Source organism: Sminthopsis crassicaudata, chromosome 4, assembly GCF_048593235.1.
Source record: "Sminthopsis crassicaudata isolate SCR6 chromosome 4, ASM4859323v1, whole genome shotgun sequence".
Classification (NCBI taxonomy): Eukaryota; Metazoa; Chordata; class Mammalia; order Dasyuromorphia; family Dasyuridae; genus Sminthopsis; species Sminthopsis crassicaudata.
The window spans coordinates 308,961,640-308,983,146 of NC_133620.1; the positions used below are offsets into that span (position 1 = coordinate 308,961,640).

At 33.6% G+C, this 21,507-nt stretch overlaps 1 protein-coding gene across 1 annotated transcript in view; it reads right to left on the reverse strand.

Annotated features, from left to right (window-relative positions):
* The window catches only part of DNAH9 (dynein axonemal heavy chain 9), a 572,299-nt gene that overhangs the window by 127,143 nt on the left and 423,649 nt on the right, over positions 1-21,507 (reverse strand). The window contains exons 51-53 of the mRNA XM_074264740.1: positions 15,945-16,133; positions 6,018-6,253; positions 2,763-2,885 (exon numbers count right to left, since the gene is read on the reverse strand). Coding sequence (XP_074120841.1) covers positions 2,763-2,885; positions 6,018-6,253; positions 15,945-16,133 — 548 coding nt within the window. The remainder of the gene's footprint in view (positions 1-2,762; positions 2,886-6,017; positions 6,254-15,944; positions 16,134-21,507) is intronic.

The window sequence follows — 21,507 nt, forward strand, 5'->3', positions numbered from 1 at the left end:
TCATTGACAAAGCAAGCAATTTCATTATAAGTTATGTTTGTATATTCATGTAAAACATATTTCCATATTAGTCATGTTGTAATAAAAAACCCCAAGAAAAATAACAAAATAACACAAGTTTTAAAAAGTCTTTCAGGAATGTCTTAGCTCATTACATTGCTGAAAATAGCTTGAATCATTCACAGTTGATCATTGCAGAACAGTGCTATTATTGTGTACAAGGTTTTTCTGGTTCTGTTTATTTCACTTTGCTCAATTTATGTAAGTCTTTCCAGATTTTTCTGAAATATGTATGCTTGTCATTTCTTATAAAGCATAATAATATTCCATCATAATCACATACCACAGCTTGTTAAGCCATCTCCATTTGATAGCAATTCTCTTAATTTCCAATTTTTTGCCATCACAAATAAATATCTGTGCACATACAGGTCCTTTTCATTTTCCTTAAAAATTCTTTGGGATATAGACCTAGTAGCAGTATTATTGGGCCAAAGGGTTTGTTTAGTTTTATAGCTCTTTGGGCATAGTTCCAAATTGTTCTCTAGAATGTTTGACTCATTTCATAACTCCATTAATCACCATGTATTAAGAGTTTTAATTTTCCTATACTGCCTCCAATACTTGTCATTTTCTTTTTCTGTTATAGTAGTCAATCTGATAAGTACGGGATGATATCTCAGAGTTGTTTTAATTTGTATTTCTTTAATCAATATTGATTTAGTGCATTTTTATATGACTATGGATAGCTTTAATTTCTTCATCTGAAAACTCAGATTCATATGCATTGACTATTTATCAATTGGGCAATGACTCTTATTTTTATACATTTGATTGAGTTTTCTATATATTAGAGAAACAAGACTTTTATTAGAGAAACATAATTTTTTTCACAGTTATGATTGCTAACTATATATTTCTCTTCCTGTTTATTGTATTCTTCCTCTCCTTTCATTCTGTCCTTCCTTAAAAGGACTTTCCTCCTCCACTTTACTCTTCCTTTTATCAATCCTTTCTCTGTTCTCTTATTGTCTTCATCTCCTACTTTCTTGTTGGGTAAAATAGATTTCTATATCTAACTGAATGCTGTTTTTTTTTGAGCCAAATTCCAATGCAAAACATTCAAGCATTCTCTCCATCTCCCCTAGCTTTCCCTCTACTGTAAAAGCTCTTTTGCACCTCTTTTATGTGAGATAATTTACCCCATTCTACCTCTCACTGTGCACTTTTCTTTCTCTCCCATTTAATTTTATTTTTTTTAAAGATATCATTTCAACATATTTGAATAACATTTTTGAAGTTGGTTTGGGATGTTGGTGTTGTTGCATGTATTTTAGTGGCATCACAAAACTTTCTAATCATTGTAATGGAATCTAATAATGACTGACACTTCCTGAGAACACTGTCTCACCTACCCTGGCATGCTGGGGTTGAACTATGGTGCCTTTATGCACCCTAACATCAGTAATGGAAGAAGAGGATATATTGTTTTTTTCATTAATAGGCATAGTATTGATTGAAGACATATGACTGACAAATGGCATAGGACTTCTATACCTTGTTTGATGACACAGGACCACTATAAGTTTTATATTTCTCTAGTAAAGAGTTCAATAAGCCATCCCAATAAATAATATATAATCTAGGGATGTAGGGCAGGATTAGAGAGTCTTGGAATGATATCAAAACAACTGTTAGTGACAACTATCATTCCTTGCCAAGTTACATTTATTTATCTTCTATGTCTTTTTCTTTTCTTCTATTTTATTTCTTCCTACAACTTTTTCTCTTTTACAGTTAATGCCTTTGGTATGTCATGGCAATTCTTAGTCCTGCTAGTAGCACCTGGGGATAAAAATGGCTCTTGATTCAAAGAAAGAATGACTAGAATTATAAACGTCTACAGATTGAAAAAAGGCATCGCATTTTCACAGCAAATATGGGCAATTGTTTTGGTGTGTTTGAGCATGTCTATGGAGATAGCAAATACATAATAATCCATGCCTAAAAGGAAACTAGATCTGATAACAGCATACTTGATTCAGAATATTTTCAAGAATAGAAGCTTCAACAAATGTTTAACTCCTAGGGACAATAACAGGAGACTACAGGAATATGTTGAGATGGAGGATAAGGAATATATTTTTGATATTGAGAAATTCCCTTTATGGTCCTGAAGTCAAAGGATTAAAATACTGCAGTACTTGTTTTTTATGAGCAAGTATCCCAAGCGATGTCTACAATGAAAATATTCAAATAAATTAATGTAGGAGTATGAAGATGCCTCATTATTATGACTATGGTTCTCACCAATAGATGTAAAAAGGGCAGAATAAAAAAGAAAGCCCTGCCTGGTTTCTGTTGCATATTCATCATTATTTAGGCTGGCTCTATAGAATACAAAAATAATAATAGAATGGTACTGGATAAGGTTTCCTCTTGTTTTAAGATGAACTGGATGATATTGTCAGATCACATGTGAAGCCTTAAGTGAAAGATGATAGGAGGTAAATTAATCTATTATGTTGGTAAAATATGAATACTTTGGAGGATCTCCTCTGTTATTAAAACAGAATGAATGTCTTCCTTAGCTAGTTTACCATCCTTACTTCTATAATTTCACCAAAATACTGTAATGTAAATAGAGATTTCCAAGTAACTTTAACATATGAGTTGATAAGAATATATTCTAGGAGAACAAGAGACATCTGAGAAAACTGTATCCATTCTTACAAAAAGCAAACAACGACTATGAAACTTACCTTCCTTTTTTAATTACTTCTCTTCCAAGCAGAGGTCCTAGAACAGGGTCCACTGATTCTCCCATGTTTTCAATCAGTACTACATCACCATCTGTTAGGGCATGTTCTATGATATCAAGGTATCTGAGGGGTTGAAGATAAACAGTATAAATATAGAGCAGGGCCTAAAGAAGGATCTGTAGACCCAAAAAGATTATGCTGACCAATAAAGCCTTAAAGTAATTAATTTTATGCAAATCATTATGAGCTTATATTTCTTTGGAAAAGAATACCTCAATATTTGGTGGGAATAAAAAACAATAGAGTAGGCATCCTACTCTGGTTGATCACTAAAACTTTGCAAGTTGTACCTGACCTGTTAATAATATTTATATCCATTACTGTCAGGAGAGTTTAGAGAGGTTCTTAAGATCTTATTTCCTATAAAATATAGAAACATAGTCAAAAGTATGAAACTTTGGGTCCAAATTTCATTGAATAGGACAGAATAGCAAAAGCTGTGGAAAGGCACAAACTATTGGACACAGCAATATTGGACATAGCAATATCATATAATAATGACAAGTTTAGTAGGAGGGAGAATTTAATGTTAGAAGAGATATTTAGGTTTCATTAAAACTTTTTCTAGAGTGTATCTTGACTTAATTTTTTTCTTGGTAAATGTTAATAATTGGAAATTGGTAATAAAGTATTTTATTTTTATAAAAGTCTAAGTGACTGAATAGTGTGCTAATTCAATTAAACTTGAATAGCAACAAGCAACAAACATTTATTAAATACCTATTATGTACAAAGCACTGTGTTAGGAATTGGCAACACAAAGACAAAAATAAAAATCTTTACTCTCAAAATATTTCCATTGGAGGGCAGGTAGGTACAATATAAGTTCCAGACCTTGTAATGTTCTTCTTGCTTCGGTTTCCCTGGAGTCTCTAGGAGCAGCCTTCATTTCAGTTCAGTAATCACCACTCGAGTAGCCAGGGGTTAAAGTCCAAATCCTTTATTATCTTTCTGTCAGTTGTTAAGTGTTCTCTTAATTTTCAAATTTCTTTATAGTAACTTATCTGCATTGATATTTTCTCCCAGAAGAATGTAAACTTCTTTGAGGTCAGGACTATTTATTAAATTTTGGTCTTTGTATCCCCTGTGCATAGTAGGTACTTAATACATTTTTTAAAAGCTGATGAATTCATCAGAGTTGGACTTTGGAGGATGGATAGGACTTAACTTTCTCATAGAGATTTAAGTTTCATTAGAAAGCAGGTACCATGTGTAGTTTAGTTTACCATAGGAGAAAGGGGTAAATGATCATTTAAGGTAGAATCCCAGAACTGGAAGAAACTTCAGAGATCATTTAGTTAAATTTCTGCCTGAAAAAGGATTCTTTCAGAAATATACTCAACAAGTGGTGGCCATATAGTCTCTATTTGATGTCAAGAGGAAGCCCACTCTATTTATAAACAATATTAAATATGCTCCTTTGAAAAGTGTTGGACATGTATAAGATCAATCAGTCAATGAGCAATTGTTAGTATGTATTATGTATACTGAAGATATAAAGGAAGAATAGGAGAAACATGTAAATAGACAAGTATATATAAGATATGATAATCTGAGAGGATAATGTATTAGAAGTAGAAAGGGACTAGGAAAAGCCTCCCGCATATGATAGTACTTGAGCTAGGTCTTGAAAAAAGTCAGGGAAAACCAAAAGCAACAAGAGAAAGAAAAAAAATTCTAAGCATGGGGGACAAAGCAAGTTCAAAGACATGGAGATAGCATATTGTGTTCAAGGAACACCAAGGAAGCCAGAGGAACATATATACATATTATACATAATATATACAGTAGATTAAAGAGAAACTGGAAAGATAGTAAGGGATCAAGTTATGCAAGTGCTTTAAATGCCAAACAAGGAGTTTATCATGGAGTTCATAGAGTTACTAAAGGCACTGAAACCTTCTAAGTGGGGGATAAAGGTAAGGGAAGTTAGGGGTGTGTGTGTGTGTGTGTGTGTGTGTGTGTGTGTGTGTGTGTGTGTGTAATGCACATACATGTGACTGACTATTCAGACTTGTGATTTAGAAAAATCAGCTGAATGGTGGGTAGACAAAAGTTGGGGACCAGCTAGTCCTAACTGATGAGGACCTGACTTAAGGCTGTTTTTCAGTGAATGAAGAGAAGGGGTCACATAATAAGAAATATTATAACTTGTCAAATTTGATAGTACACATGCAAGAAATAGAATAAGATAGATAAGGTAAAATGGTCTTGAATGGCAGTCAAAGAATTATGGACTTTATATAAGTAGGTTATGGGAAGTGTCAGTAGGGTTTTGAACAAAGGAATGAAATGAATAAATTGCATAATAAAGGGTTGTGAAAAACATGGTTGTGAAAAACAAACTTTTTAGGGGGAAATGTTAAAAAGGGGAAGATCAGTTAAGAACCTAAGGCAGTACTCCACACAAATACTAATAACGTTCTGTATTAATGTGGTAGTAGTGGAGGAAAAAAAGAACATTAATTAGAAAGATATTGTGTGAGAGGATCCAAATAAGTTCCAATTGATCAGTAATGAACAGAATCAGCTACACCCAGTGAAAGAACACTGGGAAATGAGTGTGAACCACAACATAGCATTTACACTCTTTCTGTTACTGTTTGCTTTCATTTTTGTTTTACCTTCTTTCTAAATCTGATTTTTCTTGTGCAACAAGATAACTGCATAAATATGTATACATGTATTGTATTTAACACATTAACATATTTAATGTGTGGGATTACCTGCCATCTAGGAGAGGGGTGGAGGGAAGGAGGGGAAAATTGGAATAGAAGTTTTTTCAAGGGTCAATGTTGAAAAATTACCCATTCATATGTTCTGTCAATAAAAACCTATAATAAAAAAAGAAAAATATTGTGGAGATTACATAGCCAAAACTTGGTGACTGAGTATGTATGGCAGAGAAGGAAGAATTAAATAAACACCAGGGTTTCAACCATCAGAAAATGGAAACATTGTTGACAAAAATAAGTATTTTAGCATTAGGAATTGGCTTGGAGGGTGAGTAATGGGGACAAATCTCTAAACACTATGATTTCCAGATGGAAATGGAAATGTCTAGTAGGTAACTGGAAAATAGATTTTGGAACTTAGAAAAGACATTTCAATAGCAAATACAGATTTGGGAGTCATCATTTTATAATCACTACAAGTGATTTTGAAAAAATGGGAATTCTTTTGCTAAGAACTTACCCTTTCTGGCCAATCTGGGTGACTTGAAGGTCTTTACCATATTTCTTCTTGATCCATTTGACTCCTTGTAGTTGAGGGTCAACTATAAGTGGCCATCGTTCACAGTTCATAAAGATTGTAGCATTCTCTATGGACATTCGGTCAGCAGGCAGACCCTCATTTTGCCAGGTGGCTATGTCTATATCATCAGTTAGCATCTTTAGGGGATCCAGAGTGGAGTTGACTGGAATAGGTATCTGATAGAGAAAAACAAAAAACAAAAAACAGGGAGAATAGTGAGTCACATTGACATGTAGATAGACTTTCTCATGGAGATTTAATTTCATTAGAATGCAGGTAACATATGTGTTAAGTTCCTGTCATCTCTTCAATTATAATCCTTCTCTGGGAGGAGATCTCTTTTCTGTAAAATCTTTTCCTCTGTGATCAGGTTTCTTAGGAAGCTTCTGGAGCCTCCAGCCAGACTTTCCTTCCTGACCACCTTCTAAACTCAATCTCCTAGTCAAAATCTTCTTCCTGGAGAGAACCGTCCCAACTCTGACCTAGAGTAGATTCTTCTCTGGGCCCAATGTTGTCTTCTTTTATCCTCACAAAGATTGTAGTGAGAACTCAACCGGGCTTGTGAGAAAATACTGCAACCAATGAACTTGCTCCTTTTAAACGGGCATGTGAGAACTCAGGGGCTTAAAGGCTTCTTTAACTCAGGCTTCTTAAAGGTGCAAACTTCTTTTAAACATGTAAACTCTACCTCAGAAGATCAAAGATGTAAACTCCCTTCAAAGGCCTGAACCAAAGCTGTGAATTCTGAGCCAGAGAACTGTCCAGACAACCTGAGTTCTCACCTAACATCAGAGAACTGTCCAGACAACCTGAGTTCTCACCTTGTAATCCTAACATATTTGTATAATGTATAATGTACCATAGTATAATGCTTTGAAGTTGGGAAGATCTAATTTCTGATACAACTAGTTTATGTGACCATGGGCAAGTCACTTAATCTCATGGTATTTCAAAGAACTTTATCAGACATTAGTTACAGTTATCAATTAGACATTAATTACATTACCAATATGCAATGTTGGAAGAAATTCATCTTTTAATGCAGAGATGGAGATATTTTAAAAAAGGCAAAAAAGAGCTTTCTTAAAGATTGCTTATGGGATACATAGCCATATTTGCCTTTCCCCCCATTTGGTACAAAAATTATAGCAGAAACATAGGCTGTATTTCCGAAGCACTTTGTTCTTTGGAGTTCTCAGGGATTCAGGAATTTGTACCCAAATAAGAGAAACCATCATTAAAAACTTGTTTATGGTTAAACAAAGGAATATTATTGACATGCTATCATTGACGATGACACGTTTTTTCATCTTCTCTTTAGCTATTCATATCCTGTCTCTTTCAAGACCTAGTTCTGATTCCAATTCTTTACCTAACTATTCCTCCACTTCACTTCAAACAATATTCATATTCATCAATATCCTTAATCTTGCCATTACCCCCAAATATTCCATTTCCTTCTATATGAAATTAAAAATTCCCTTTTCTGATTATTTTATTTTGTCATTCCACCTTTTATGCCTTACAACATGTCCTCAATGTGACATATTCCTTCCATTTCTCTGTCCCACCGTAAACTTACTTTGATCATATTCACATGATGCCAAAGAAAGCTAGAGGAAATCTCTAACCAGACCGATTAATCCATTATATATTTGTGTTACATAGTCTCAACAGGGCTTTTATTCTATTCTTCTCTCCCTACCTTATTTTCTCAAGCTTTCTATGGCTCTCCTTTCCCCATGCCCACCAGCCAAAAACTTCACAGGATATTTCATTTAAAAAATTGGAACTATTCATCAAGAGCATCTGTCCTCCCTTCTCATCTCACATCACTCCAGACATCTTTTGCCACCATTTCTTCCTTCATTCTAATTTCACATTAAGTGGTAGCCTTCTTTTCTAAACCAATTTCAAAAAATACATATTGCTTTAGATTAATCATGTTGAGCAAGAAAAATCAGCAAAAGAGCAAAACCATGAGAGAGAGAAAAAAAAATTAGAAAAAAGAAGTGAACATAACATATGTTGATTTACATTTAATCTTTATAGTTCTTTTTTTGAATGCAGATGGCATTTTTTTTTTGTCCAAAGTCTGTTGGGTTTGCTGTGGATCACTGAACCACTGAGAAGAACCAAATCTTCCACAGTTGATCATCGCACATTCTTGCTGTTATTGTATATAAGGTGTGTTCATGGTTCTGCTAAGCCAACTTCTTTATAAGTAACTTTGACACCATCCTTTCTTGACTTCTGTGTATTACCCCACTATCATGTTCTTATCTATGACTCTCTATTTTAATGTTTTCCTTCCCTGCTGTCTATAAGCACATTTGTTCTTAACTCCCTCAAAGAAATCTCTGTTCTTACCATCTCACTATTATCCTTTATCTCTCCTCTTTTTCATAGTTAAACTCCTTGAGAAAACTGTCCATACTCAATGCTTCTATTTCCTCTTCTCCTACTCTCTTCTAAATCCTCTCTAATTTTTTTCTGACCTCATCATTCAACCAAAATGGCCCCTTCCAAAGTTATCAGTGATTTAACCATAATTGCCAAATCTGATGGCCTTTTCTTAATCCTCATTATCCTTTTGCAGCATTTGGCACGGCTGATCTTAGATATTCTCTGTTCTCTAGGTTTTTTGATAGACTAAAATTTCCTAGTTTTTCTCTTATTTATCTATCTGATATTTATCAGTTTCCTCATAGTATATAACTATATGTATAGGATCAAGGCTCTGTCTTGGGTTTCATTTCTTCTCCCTCTATGCTAGCTCCATCTATACACATAAATCCAACATCTAAATATCCAACCAATCTATAAGTGTTCATCACACACTTAATATGTATTAGGCACATTTCTATCTGGATTTCATTTCTGACTTTCTGAATTTCTTTCTCCAACATTTCCCAACAGATTGCAACTTAGAAAATGCTTTCATGATTGTGATCAAGCAGTCTTCTCACCCTAGAATATTCCATTTTAAGGAAGGGCCCAAATGAGCCATGTTTACTCCTTCATTCTTTTTCAGATTGTGCTGATGACTCTCTAAATTTCTTTTTTCACCATGCCCCATTGTGAATATTTTCCTCCCACTTTAATTTTTTAAAAATGTGTTTTCTTCCCTCATTATAATGTAAGCTTCTTGACAATAGCAATTATCTTTCTTTTTGCTTCTACTTGTATTTCCAGGCATCACCCCTGCATTGATAGATAGGTTTTGCAGTGGACAAGCACTGTGCCTGAAGTCAGGGTAGAACTAAGTTCCAATTCAGCTTCAGTTACTTAGCTATGTGATTTTGGGCAAGTCCTTTAAATTCTGTTTCCTTCAGTTTCCTCAACTGTAAAATGGGGATAATAATAGTGTCCCACCATTGCATGCCTTCACTTCTACATTTGCTACTGAATGAAGGTGAAGAGAAAACTGTACAACTGATCTGATTAGATCCATTACAAAACTATGCTATCTAACTTCAGCTGGATCCTCACTGCTGATACACAATACTGCTATACTTCCTTAACAATTCACTATCTTATTCTCCATAGTTCTTTCAAAACTTTTCATCCTTCCTCAAAACTTTCATGGCTCTTCCTTTTAAATTCTCTTATATGGACTTCTCAACTCTCTTAGATGGACTCATATTTTATAGAATTGAGGCACTTGTCATGAGCTCCCTCTTTTCCTCTCTTCTTCATTTCCTATCTCTCTCAGGTACCTTCTGAGACTTTCTCCTCATTTACTACTGGCTTATATGATGAAGTGGCTTTTTTCCTTACCAAGACTAATCTCTCTTTGTTGTCATGTTCATTCTATTTCCTTTGACAGATTGTCCCTTCTGTCATCCTCACTCTTTCACTTACTTTCAATTTCTCCCTCTCCATGGGCTCATTCCCTGTTGCCTGTAAACATGCCTATGTATCCCTCATCCTCAAAAAACCCTTACTTGATTCTTCCATTTCTGTTTTTCTTCTGACCTTTGCTGCTAAACTTCTTCAAGAGACTATTTATAATATACCCCTCTGATTTTTCTCTTCTCACTTTCCTCTTAAGACTTTATCAGTCCATTCTCTTTTCAGTCACTAAAGTGATTTTCCTGAAACTCAGGTCCAATCACATCATTATCCTTCTCCACTCCAGTGGCTCCCTATTACCTATAGGATCAAATACAAAATACCTTGTTTGATATTTAAAGCTCTTCATAACCTAGTACCTACCTTTCCCATCTTCTTACACCTGACTCCCCAACTCTTCAGTCCAGTGACATTGACCTCCTGGCTGTTCCCTTAATAAGAAGCTCCATTTCTTGGCTATAGGCATTCTTTCTGGCTATATTTGATACTTGGAATGTTCTCTCCCTCTTCTGCTTTGACTATTGATCTTCTTGACTTCCTTGAAGCCCCAAGTAAAATCCCACCTTCTACAGGTCCTTAAACCCTCTTAATTACCCTTTGTTAATTATTTCCTATTTATTCTGTATATAATTTACCTCATGAACAATTGTTTGCAAATTTTCTCCCATATTAAACTATAAATTCCTTTGGGGCAGGGACTATCTTTTCCCCTTTTTTTATGTCACTAGAATTTAACACAGTATTTGGCATATAGTAGGTTTTTGTGAGGGTCAAATAAGATGATACTGATAAAGCACTTAGAAATAGGCTATTGACTTATTGCTCTGTCTTGGTGCTTTTTGTTGCACATTGAAGTTTTGGACCTCACAGATTGGAAATAATCTGGGAGATATAGTTGAGTCTGAGGGACCTGATGAGGCTACATGCACACATACATACACACACAGAGTCAGTCAGACAGACAGAGATAGAGGTAGACAGACAGAGATAGACAGAGACAGAGACACAGAGAGCATAAAACTAAAAGAAAAGAGAGTCAAGCAGAATTTTGAGGAATATGTACACTAAGGGGTTTGATGTAAATGATAGATCAGTAAATGAGACTGAAAAAACAGAAGAAAAACCATGAAAAAAGTTGTCATAAAAACCTAGAGAGAAGAGAGTTTAGTTTACAGGAGATAAGGATGGCCAACAGTGTCAAATGCAGTGATTGGGTTGAGAAAGATTAAGACAGAGGAAAGATTAGAAATTAAGAGATCATTGTTAACTTTGAAAAGAACAGTTTTAGTGAAGTGGAAAGCCTTATTGTAAAAAGTTAAAAGTGGAAACAGCTAGTGTAGACAAAGGATACCACACAGATATGGAACTTTTATATCATCCTTGACCCCTCACATTCACTTTATATATAAAACCTATTGAAAGATCTTGCCATTTCAACATTCCCAATTTTTTTATTATATATTTTTTTATTGACAAAGCATATACAAAGGTAATTTTTCAACATGGACCCTTGAAAAAAATTTCTGTTCCAACTTGTCCCTTCCTTCCCTCCAGCCCCTCCCCTAGATGGCAGGTAGTCCCATATATGTTAAATATGTTAAAGTATATGTTAAATATAATATATGTATACATATTATCTTGCAAGGTATACACAGTTGTCTTTCTACACAAGAAAAATTGGATTTAGAAAGAAGGTAAAAATAATCTGGGAAGAAAAATAAAATTGCAAGCAAAAGAATGTAAATGCTTATGTTGTGGTCCATACTAATTTCCCCATGTTCTCTTACTAGGTAGCTAGTTCTGTTCATTACTGATTTGGATCCTCTCCTTGTTGAAGATAACTACTTCCATCAGACTTGATTCTCATATAGTATTGTTGTTGAATGTATAATAATGATCTCCTGGTTCTGCTCATTTCACTTAGCATCAATTCATGTAACTCCAAGCCTCTCTGTATTCATCCTGCTGGTCATTTCTTACAGAATAATAATATTCCATAACATTCATATACCACAATTTACCCAGCCATTCTCCAATTGATGGGCATCCATTCAATTTCCAGTTTCTAGCCACTACAAAAAGGGCTGCCACAAACATTTTTGCACATACAGTCCCTTTCCTTTCTTTAATATCTCTTTGGGATATAAACCCCATAGTAACACTGCTGGATCAAAGGGTATGCACAATTTGACAACTTTTTAAGCATAGTTCTAAATTGCTCTCCAGAATGGTTGGATCTGTTCACAACTCCACCATTCCCAATATTTCTTAAACAGGTCTTTTCTTTACTCACATAGTTGCAACTCTCTTTGAGACCCTTAACACCTGTTGCATGGACTATTACAATAGCATTCTAACTGAATTTCCTGTCTCAAGTCCTTCCTATTTCAATCAAAGCTTCTCTCAGCTGCCATGGCAATTTTTATATATTTCAGGTCTGATCATATCATTCTCCTGATTAAGAATTCCAGTGACTTCCTATTAACTATAGGAACAATTATAAACTCCTCTGTTGGATACTTCATGCTTTTTATAATTTGGCCTTTCCCTAACTTGCCAATCATGAAGAATTCAAATCTGATCTTAGACACTTAGTAGTTGTGTGATACTGGGTAAAATCACTGTTTCCTTATCTGTAAAATAAGTTGGAGAAGAAAATGGCAAACATTCTAGTACCTTTGCCAAGAAAACCACAAATGGGATCACAGAATCAGATATGACTGAAGAATACATACTTAATCCCCTCTACACAGTCAGTGAGCCAGTAAACATGCCAAAAAATGCTTTTGTTTTATGTCTCCTTCTAGGAATATCAAGCTCTATTACTTTGAGCCTCCCCGTTTTTTCTCCTTCCTTTCTTTCTATCTCTCTCTCTTTCCCTTCCTAAATATTTGTAGGTAAGTATACATTGTGTAAGGGGCAGTCAAATGGTACAATATATAGAATATTAGGCCTAGAGTCAGCAAGACTCATTTTCCTGAGTTCATTCTGGTCTCAGACAATTACTAGCTATAAATGGGCAAAGTCATATAAACCTGTTTTTCTCAATTCCTTATATGGAAAATGAACTGGAGAAGGAAATGGCAAAATATTTGAGTCATAGAAAAATTTGATAGGACCCCTTCTTTATTAATTTTTTTTCAAAACGTATGTTATTATTATTATTATTATTAATTATTATTTAAATGTTTGGTTGAATTCACTTATAAATCCATCTGGTTCTTAAGCGTCTTCTCTGAGAGTTCATTTATTGCTTATTCAATCTTAATGTCTAAGATAAGGTTATTTGAATATTCTATTTCCAATGAAAGACAATTTATATTTTTATAAATATTCATTTTAAATATTTTAATTATTTCATTTTAATTATTAGGGTTTTTGGTAAATAGTTGGAAGTAAAATAGCTCTTAATAATTGGATTTATTTTTTTTCTTCTTTGATTGTGAATTCACCTTCTTGGTTTTTGATACCGATAATTTGTTTTTTTTTTTTTTTTTTCTTTCTCTTAAAAATCTAATTACTTAATGGCTTATCTAGTCTATTTTTTTCCCCAAAAGTCAACTTTTACCCCTATTGATAATTAAGTTGGAGGGGTTATATGTATCATATTCCCATGCAAGAATGAAAACAGTTTAACATGATATAGTCCTATATGATTTCTCACTCATGTTTATCTTTACATGCTTCACTTGAGTCCTATGTTTGAATGTCAGAAATTTAGCTCTGGCCTCTTCGTCAAAAATGCTTAGAAGTCCTCTATTTCATTAAACATCATCTTTTTTTTTAGATAATGATGAATGTTGGAGGGGATGTGGGAAAATTGGTACACTCATACATAGTTGATGGAGTTGTAAACTGATTCAACCATTTTGGAGAGCAAGTTGGAACTATGTCCAAAAGACTATCAAACTGTGCATATCCTTTGATCCAGTAGTATCTCTACTGTGTCTGTATCTCAAAGAACTCATAAAAAGGGAAAAGGATCCACATGCAAAAATGTTTGTAGCCCCACTTTTTGTAGTGGCAAAGATGAGTTGATGTCCATCAGTTGGAGAATGGCTGAATAAGTTTTAATATAAACATATTATGGAATATTATTGTTCCATAAGAAATGATCAGCAGGATGATTTCAAAAAACCCTAGAGAGACTTACATGAATTGTTGATAAATGAAGTGACTAGAATGAAGAGAACATTGTACACAGTGGCAACAAAATTATGTTATGGTCAATTATGATGGACTTGGTTCTCTTCAACAATGAGGTGATTCAGGTCAATTCCAATGGACTTGTGATGGAGAGAGCTATTTCCCTCCAGAAAGAAGACTGTGGGCTTTGAATGTGGATCACAACATAGTTATTTGCATCATTTTTTGTTTGCTTGCTTTTTTCCCCTTTGTTATCTCATTTTTCTTTTTTATTCTGATTTTTCTTGTGCAGCATGATGAATGTGGAAATATATATATATGTATATATACATATATATATATATGTAGAGAGAGAAAGAGAGAGAGAGAGAGAGAGAGGAATTGTATGTTTATCATTTATTGGATTGCTTGATGTCTAGGGGAAGGAATGAGGGAAAAGAAGGGAGAAAACTTGGAACATAGAGTTTTGCAATGATGAATATAGAAAATTATTTTTGCATGTATTTTGAAAATTAAAAGCTATTATTAGAAATAAAAAAAGAAAGGGGAGGGGAATCTTTTCCATGCTGTGTCTAGTCCAATAATTAAAAAAAGATAAAAGAAGATACACTTAGAAATAAAGGTGAATGAAAAATCTAAAAATAATTGTTGCATCAACATTTTTTCCCTTTTCTTTTTGCATCTCTATCTTCCTCTCATTCCACACCCCATCCAACAAGAACAAAACAAAACAAAAACCATAAAGAATAAAAGGAAGGGAAGGAAATAATCACGTATATAGTGCCTTCCATGTACCAGAAACTGTGCTACACAGTTTTAATAAACGTCTCACTTGGTCCTTAAAATAACTCTGAAAATTAGATGCTTTTATTATCCTCATTTTATAGTTAGGAAAACTGAGGAAAACAGACTTAACTAGGAAATGTCAGAGACTGGATTTGAATTCATGTCTTTCACGACTAGCACATCATCAACTATGTCACTAGTTATCCTGCCTTGTAACAGTGGCTATGCTCAAGCAAAACAAAATTATACCTTGCTTGTATCTGAGAATGTATATCTTATTTTATACTTAGAGAACATTTCTTATTTATCAAGAGGTGAGAAGGTTTTATTCCTTAATGATCACAAATAGTTAACAGTTGCTATTGATTTAGTAATATTATAGTGAAGTCAGGATATACTGTATCTTTAGATTCCATTCACTTGAGGACTTTGCAATATGTATTTCCTTTTTTCAAGCTAAGGAATCAAAACTGTCTACATTTATTGAACACTTGATGGGAGTGGTTAGGGACCAAATGACAACCACATTCAGGAGATAAAGTAGTTATTCAATTCAGGGGAACGAACACAACATATCACTGCAGTATAACAAACAACCTGGAATAAATACTTAGAGAATTTAAAGAGAAAAACAGTACAAAATATAAAATTCTCAGTTGTAGAACCTCTATTTTATAAGAGGTTATATACATCAGTTTTAGAACTCAGAAGAGAATTCTTGTAGCTCAAGGACTGTCAAGATTTTATAGAAAGGGCTTATCTGTAATTTGTCCATACTTTGAAGGAGAAGGAATTGGAATCACATTTACCAGTGATTACTACTCTCCCTTATTCATAATTTCTAAATCCTATTTAAATGGGGGTTAAAATAAGCAAGAGTATTTCCTATAATTGTTGTTATTACCACTAGTCAGAAATCCTGGAAAGAAGTCGATTCAATAATAATCTTGTGACATTGGGAAGGTCACTTAACCTTTTGAACCGTCAGCTTTCCTAGCATGAAAATGAGAATATCAACATTTATCTCTTCCTAATTTCAAAGAATGAGCTATGATCATCATTATTTATTCTGTTCCTTACTTTTAACTGTTGCAGGTAAGGTCTCCAATTACTATCTATAAGGTTTTGACGGTATCTTTTGGTAAAGTATCCCAGGTAAGAAATGAAAGCTGTAATCAGTAAAATGTCTCCACATAAGGTACTCTTTTGTTGTCTGAAGTTCTTGATAGCTTCTGCCCACCTTTCATTTTCAGAGGCAAGTCCTCCAACCTATAATTTCAAAGATTGAAAAGGAGAAAAGACAATGTTAAATACAATGGCTGTGGTCATATAGTACACTGACTGAAAATAATGTTTTAGAAATTAGAAAAATCTGATCTGTACGTTATCTTTTTCCTCATTCATTGTGAGCTCATGTTCTGCAATTTTTGGTCCTCTGCACAATTCAGTGGGACACACTACATCTTTAAATAAAAAATTCCATAACCAGACAAAGAGAACTGGATGTCAATTCTAAGGATGTGAGGTTAACTTGTGTGTCTGAGGTTTGGGGGGTTAGCTCAAATTTAACTTTTCCTCTGGTACTAGAAACCATATCATACTAGTTTGAGAAAGCCAACTGTTAAATTTTCACTGTAAGAATTTATACTTCAGAAATCAGTAAATCATATAAACCAGACCTTGATTTATTGTTTTGTTAACTGTCTAGTCTTAAGAAAGTAATGGAAAAAATCTTAATAATGCAGATTAAATTCAAAAGTGTGTATGAGTACATTTTCCCCCCTTGTACTCAGTTATTACTCATTTATCAGCTCATTCTTGGCTGGAAGAGACCGTAAAAATCAATTTTCTATTTTTTACAGAGCACACAACTTTATTTCAGAAATCTGAAGTAAGTTTTCCAAAGTTATGTAACTTGTTAGTAGTAAAATTAGGACCAGAACCCACATCTTTAATTTCAGTCCAGTGCTGTCTAAACTATACAATGTTGACTTATTGATAGACTATTACAAAAAACCCTCTAGTCAGTGAAATTATAATATATTTATTTATCTCTTAAAATTGAACTTAGGGAAAACATGAGTTAAGTTTTTTAAATTTATGTTTCTTTTCTATCGTCAATTCATTTTTCAATATGTAAGGATAGAGTAAAAATAATTTACTTATTTAAAAATATATACATATATATTTAATCAGCTAAATTCTACTTCCACCTTCCACCAGCTACACCTTCCATACCTCCAATTAGAACACAAGAAAAACTTACAAACTTATATACATATATCAGAACAGATTTTCACATTGACATTGCCCCCATTTTTTTTTCTTTCATTACATATTTTGAGTCTTTCATCTTTCTATCAGGAGGTGGCAGCATACTTTATCGTTAGTTATCTGGAATATTGGTGGGTCATTATATTGATACTGATAAAAGTATATATGCATATATATTTATATGTAACTTATTGATGCATTCCTCAGTTTGTGAGAACTAATCACATTCCCATTCTTTGTAACCACTTAACAAATGAAGTGTGTACATTTGCTGTGTATATTCTTCCTTCATTTGACCAGTTCAGATAAGAGTGAGATCTAATGTCAGCCACTCTTCACCTTGTTTATATATATACGTGTGCCCTCTATTTTATGATATAATTTCCCCTCACTTTACTTTTCCTTCTTCCCCAGTATAATACTCTTCACTTCTTTTTCCATTTTCCTCCCCTTAAGATATAACAGAACTCCTCTTAAGCCTTGTCTAATTGATCTTCTTCTATGAAACCTGATTATGATAAAATTCAGAGAGATCTTCTATATCATCTCTTCATATTTGAATACTTTATCCTTGTTTAGTCCTTTGTTATTGTTCATTCATATTCTCTTAACTTTTATGTTAGAAATTCAAAGTTTCTTCTTCGCTCTGGTCTTTTCACTAGGGATGCTTGGAAGTCTTCTATTTCATTAAAGATTTATTCCTTGCTCTGTAACATTATATGGAGTTTTGATGAATAAGTTATTCTTTATTGCAAGTTTATAACTTTTGTCTTCTGGAATATCACAGTTCAAGTTTCTGACTTCTGTTTTATTGTTGTTGTTCAGTCGGATCTAACTCTTTTTTTTTATTATAGATTTTTATTTACAAGATATATGCATGGGTAATTCTTCAGCACTGACAATTGCAAAACTGTTTGTTCCAATTTTTCCTCTCCTTCCCCCCCTTCCCCCAGATGGCAGGTTGACCAATACATGTTAAATATGTTAAAGTATAAATTAAATACACTATATGTATACATGTTCATTCACTTATTTTGCTGTACAAAAAGAATCTGACTTTGAAATAGTGTACAATTAATCTGTGAAGGAAATAAAAAATGCAGGCAGACAAAAATAGAGGGATTGGGAATTCTATGAAGTAGTTCACATTCATTTCCCAGAGTTCAATTCATCTCATTGTTGAAGAGGGCCACGTCCATCAGAATTGATAATCATATAGTATTGTTGTTAAAGTATATAATGATCTCCTGGTCCTGCTCATTTCACTCAGATCAGTTCATGTAAGTCTCTCCAGGTCTTTCTGAAATCATTCTACTAGTCATTTCTTACAGAACAATAATATTCCATAATATTCATATACCACAATTTATTCAGTCATTTGCTAATTGATGCATCCACTAAGTTTCCAGTTTCTGGCCACTACAAAGAGAGCTGCCATAAACATTTTTGCACATACCCTTTCCCTTCTTTAAGATCTCTTTGGGATATAAACCCAGTAGTAACACTGCTGGATCAAAGGGTATGCACAGTTTGATAACTTTTTGAGGATAGTTCCAAATCGTTCTCCAGAATAGCTGGATGTATTCACAATTCCACCAACAATGTATCAGTGTCCCTGTTTTCCCACATCCCCTTGCACTTTATCTTTCTCTGTCATTCTAGCCAATTTGACAGGTGTGTACTGGTATGTCAGAGTTGTCTTAATTTGCATTTCTCTGATTAATAATGACTTGGAGCATCTTTTCATATGGCTAGAAATAGTTTCAGTTTCTTCATCTGAGAATTGTCTGTTCATATGCTTTGATTATTTATCAGTTGGAAAATGGCTTGATTTCTTATAAATTAGGCAATTATCTATATATTTTAGAAATGAGGCCTTTATCAGAACCTTTGACTGTAAAAATGTTTTCCCAGTTTATTGCTTCCCTTCTAATTTTGTCTGCATTAGTTTTGATATAATCAAAATTTTCTATTTTGTGATCAATAATGATCGCTAGTTCTTCTTTGGTCACAAATTCCTTCCTCTTCCACAGGTCTGAGAGTTAAACTATACTATGTTCTTCTAATTTATTTATAATTTGATTCTTTATGCCTAGATCATGAACCCATTTTGACCTTATCTTGGTGTACAGTGTTAAGTGTGGGTCAATGCCTAGTTTCTGTCATACTAATTTCCAATTTTCCCAGTGGTTTTTGGTCAAACAGTGAATTCTTGTCTGAAGAGTTGGGGTCTTTAGGTTTGTCAAAACACTAGATTATTATAGTTATTGGCTATTTTGTCCTTTGAACCTTTGATTCCACTGATCAAGTAGTCTATTTCTTAGCCAATACCAAATGGTTTTGGTAACCACTGCTTAATAATATAATTTTAGATGTGGTACAGTTAGGCCACTTTCATTTGATTTTTTTCATTAGTTCCCTTGAAATTCTTGGCCTTTTGTTTTTCCATATGAACTTTGTTGTTATTTTTTCTAGGTCATCAAAATAATTTTTTGGGAGTCTGATTGATATAGCACTAAATAAATAGATTAGTTTAGGTAGTATTGTCATCATTATATTTGCTCACCCTATCCAAGAGCATTTAATATTTTTCCAATTGGTTAGATCTGACTTTATTTGTGTGGAAAGTGTTTTGTAATTTTGCTTATATAGTTCTTGATTTTCCCTTGGCAGATAGATTCTAAATATTTTATACTATCAATAGTTACTTTAAATGCAATAATGGAATTTCTCTTTGTAACTCTGTTGGATTTTGTTAGTGATGTATAAGAATGCTGATGATTTATGTGGGTTTATTTTGTAAGCTGCAACGTTGTTTTTTTTTTTTTTAAATTAATTAATTAATTAATTTTTTATTTTTTCCTGAGGCTGGGGTTAAGTGACTTGCCCAGGGTCACACAGCTAGGAAGTGTTAAGTGTCTGAGACCAGATTTGAACTTGGGTCCTCCTGAATTCAGGTCTGGTGCTCTATCCACTGCGCCACCTCGCTGTCCCCAGCTGCAACTTTGTTAAAGGTATGGATTATTTCTAATAGCTTTTTTAGTAGAATCTCTGGAGTTCTCTAAGTATACCATCATATCATTAGCAAAGAATGATAATTTGGTTTCCTTATTACCTACTCTAATTCCTTTAATCTCTTTCTCAACTCTTATTGCTAAAGCTAGCATTTCTAATATAGTATTGAATAGTAATGGTGATAGTGGGCAACCTTGTTTCACTCCTGATCTTAATGGGAATGGTTCCAGTGTATCCCATTACATATGCTGTTTACTGATGGTTTTAAATAGATGCTACTGATTATTTTAAGGAAAAGTCCATTTATTCCTATACTCTCAAGTGTCTTTAATAGGAATGGATGTTGGATTTTATCAAATTCTTTTTCTGCATCTATTGAGATGATCATATGGTTTTTGTTAATTTGGTTATTGATATGGTCAATTATACAAATAGTTTTCCTAATATTGAACCTGCCCTGCATTCCTGCCATAAATTCTACTTGGTCATGGTGTATTATCCTGGGGATGATTTTTTGTAGTCTTTTTGCTAATATCTTATTTAAGATTTTAGCATCAATATTCATAAGGGAGATTGGTCTATAATTTTCTTTCTCTGTTTTCAACCCACCTGGTTTATGAATCAATACCATGTCTGTGTCATAAAAGGAATTTGGTTGGACTCCTTCATTCCCTATTTTTTTCAAATAGTTTATATAGCATTGGAGTTGATTGTTCTTTAAATGTTTGGCAGAATTCACATGTAAATCCATCTGCTCCTGGGGATTTTTTCTTAGGGAGTTGATTAATAGCTTTTTCTATTTCTTTTTCTGAAATGGGACTATTTAAATAATTTACTTTCTCTGTTAATCTGGGAGGCCTATATTTTTGGAGGTAGTCATCCATTTCACTTAAGTTATCCAATTTATTGGCATAAAGTTGGGTAAAATAATTCCTAATTATTGCTCTAATTTCCTCTTCATTGGTGGAAAGTTCTCCCTTTTCATTTTTAAGATTAACAATTTGATTTTCCTTTCCTTTTTCTAATTTGATTTACCAAAGTTTTATCTATTTTATTGGTTTTTCATAAAACCAACTCTTAGTTTTATTTATTAATTCACTAATATTTTTTACTTTCAATATTATTAATTTTTCCTTTTAATTTTAGAATTTCAAGTTTAGGGGGGCGGAGCCAAGATGGCGGAGAGGAAACACATGACTCAGTGAACGTCCTCACTCCCTCACAACCAATTAGATAAATTAAGTCTCAAAATTAGCTCAGGACTGATAGATACCACAAGGACTGGAAGCACGACTTACCAGCTGAAGAGAATCTGGAGTTTCAACAGGAAAGGTCAGTTCTCAGGGGAGGAATA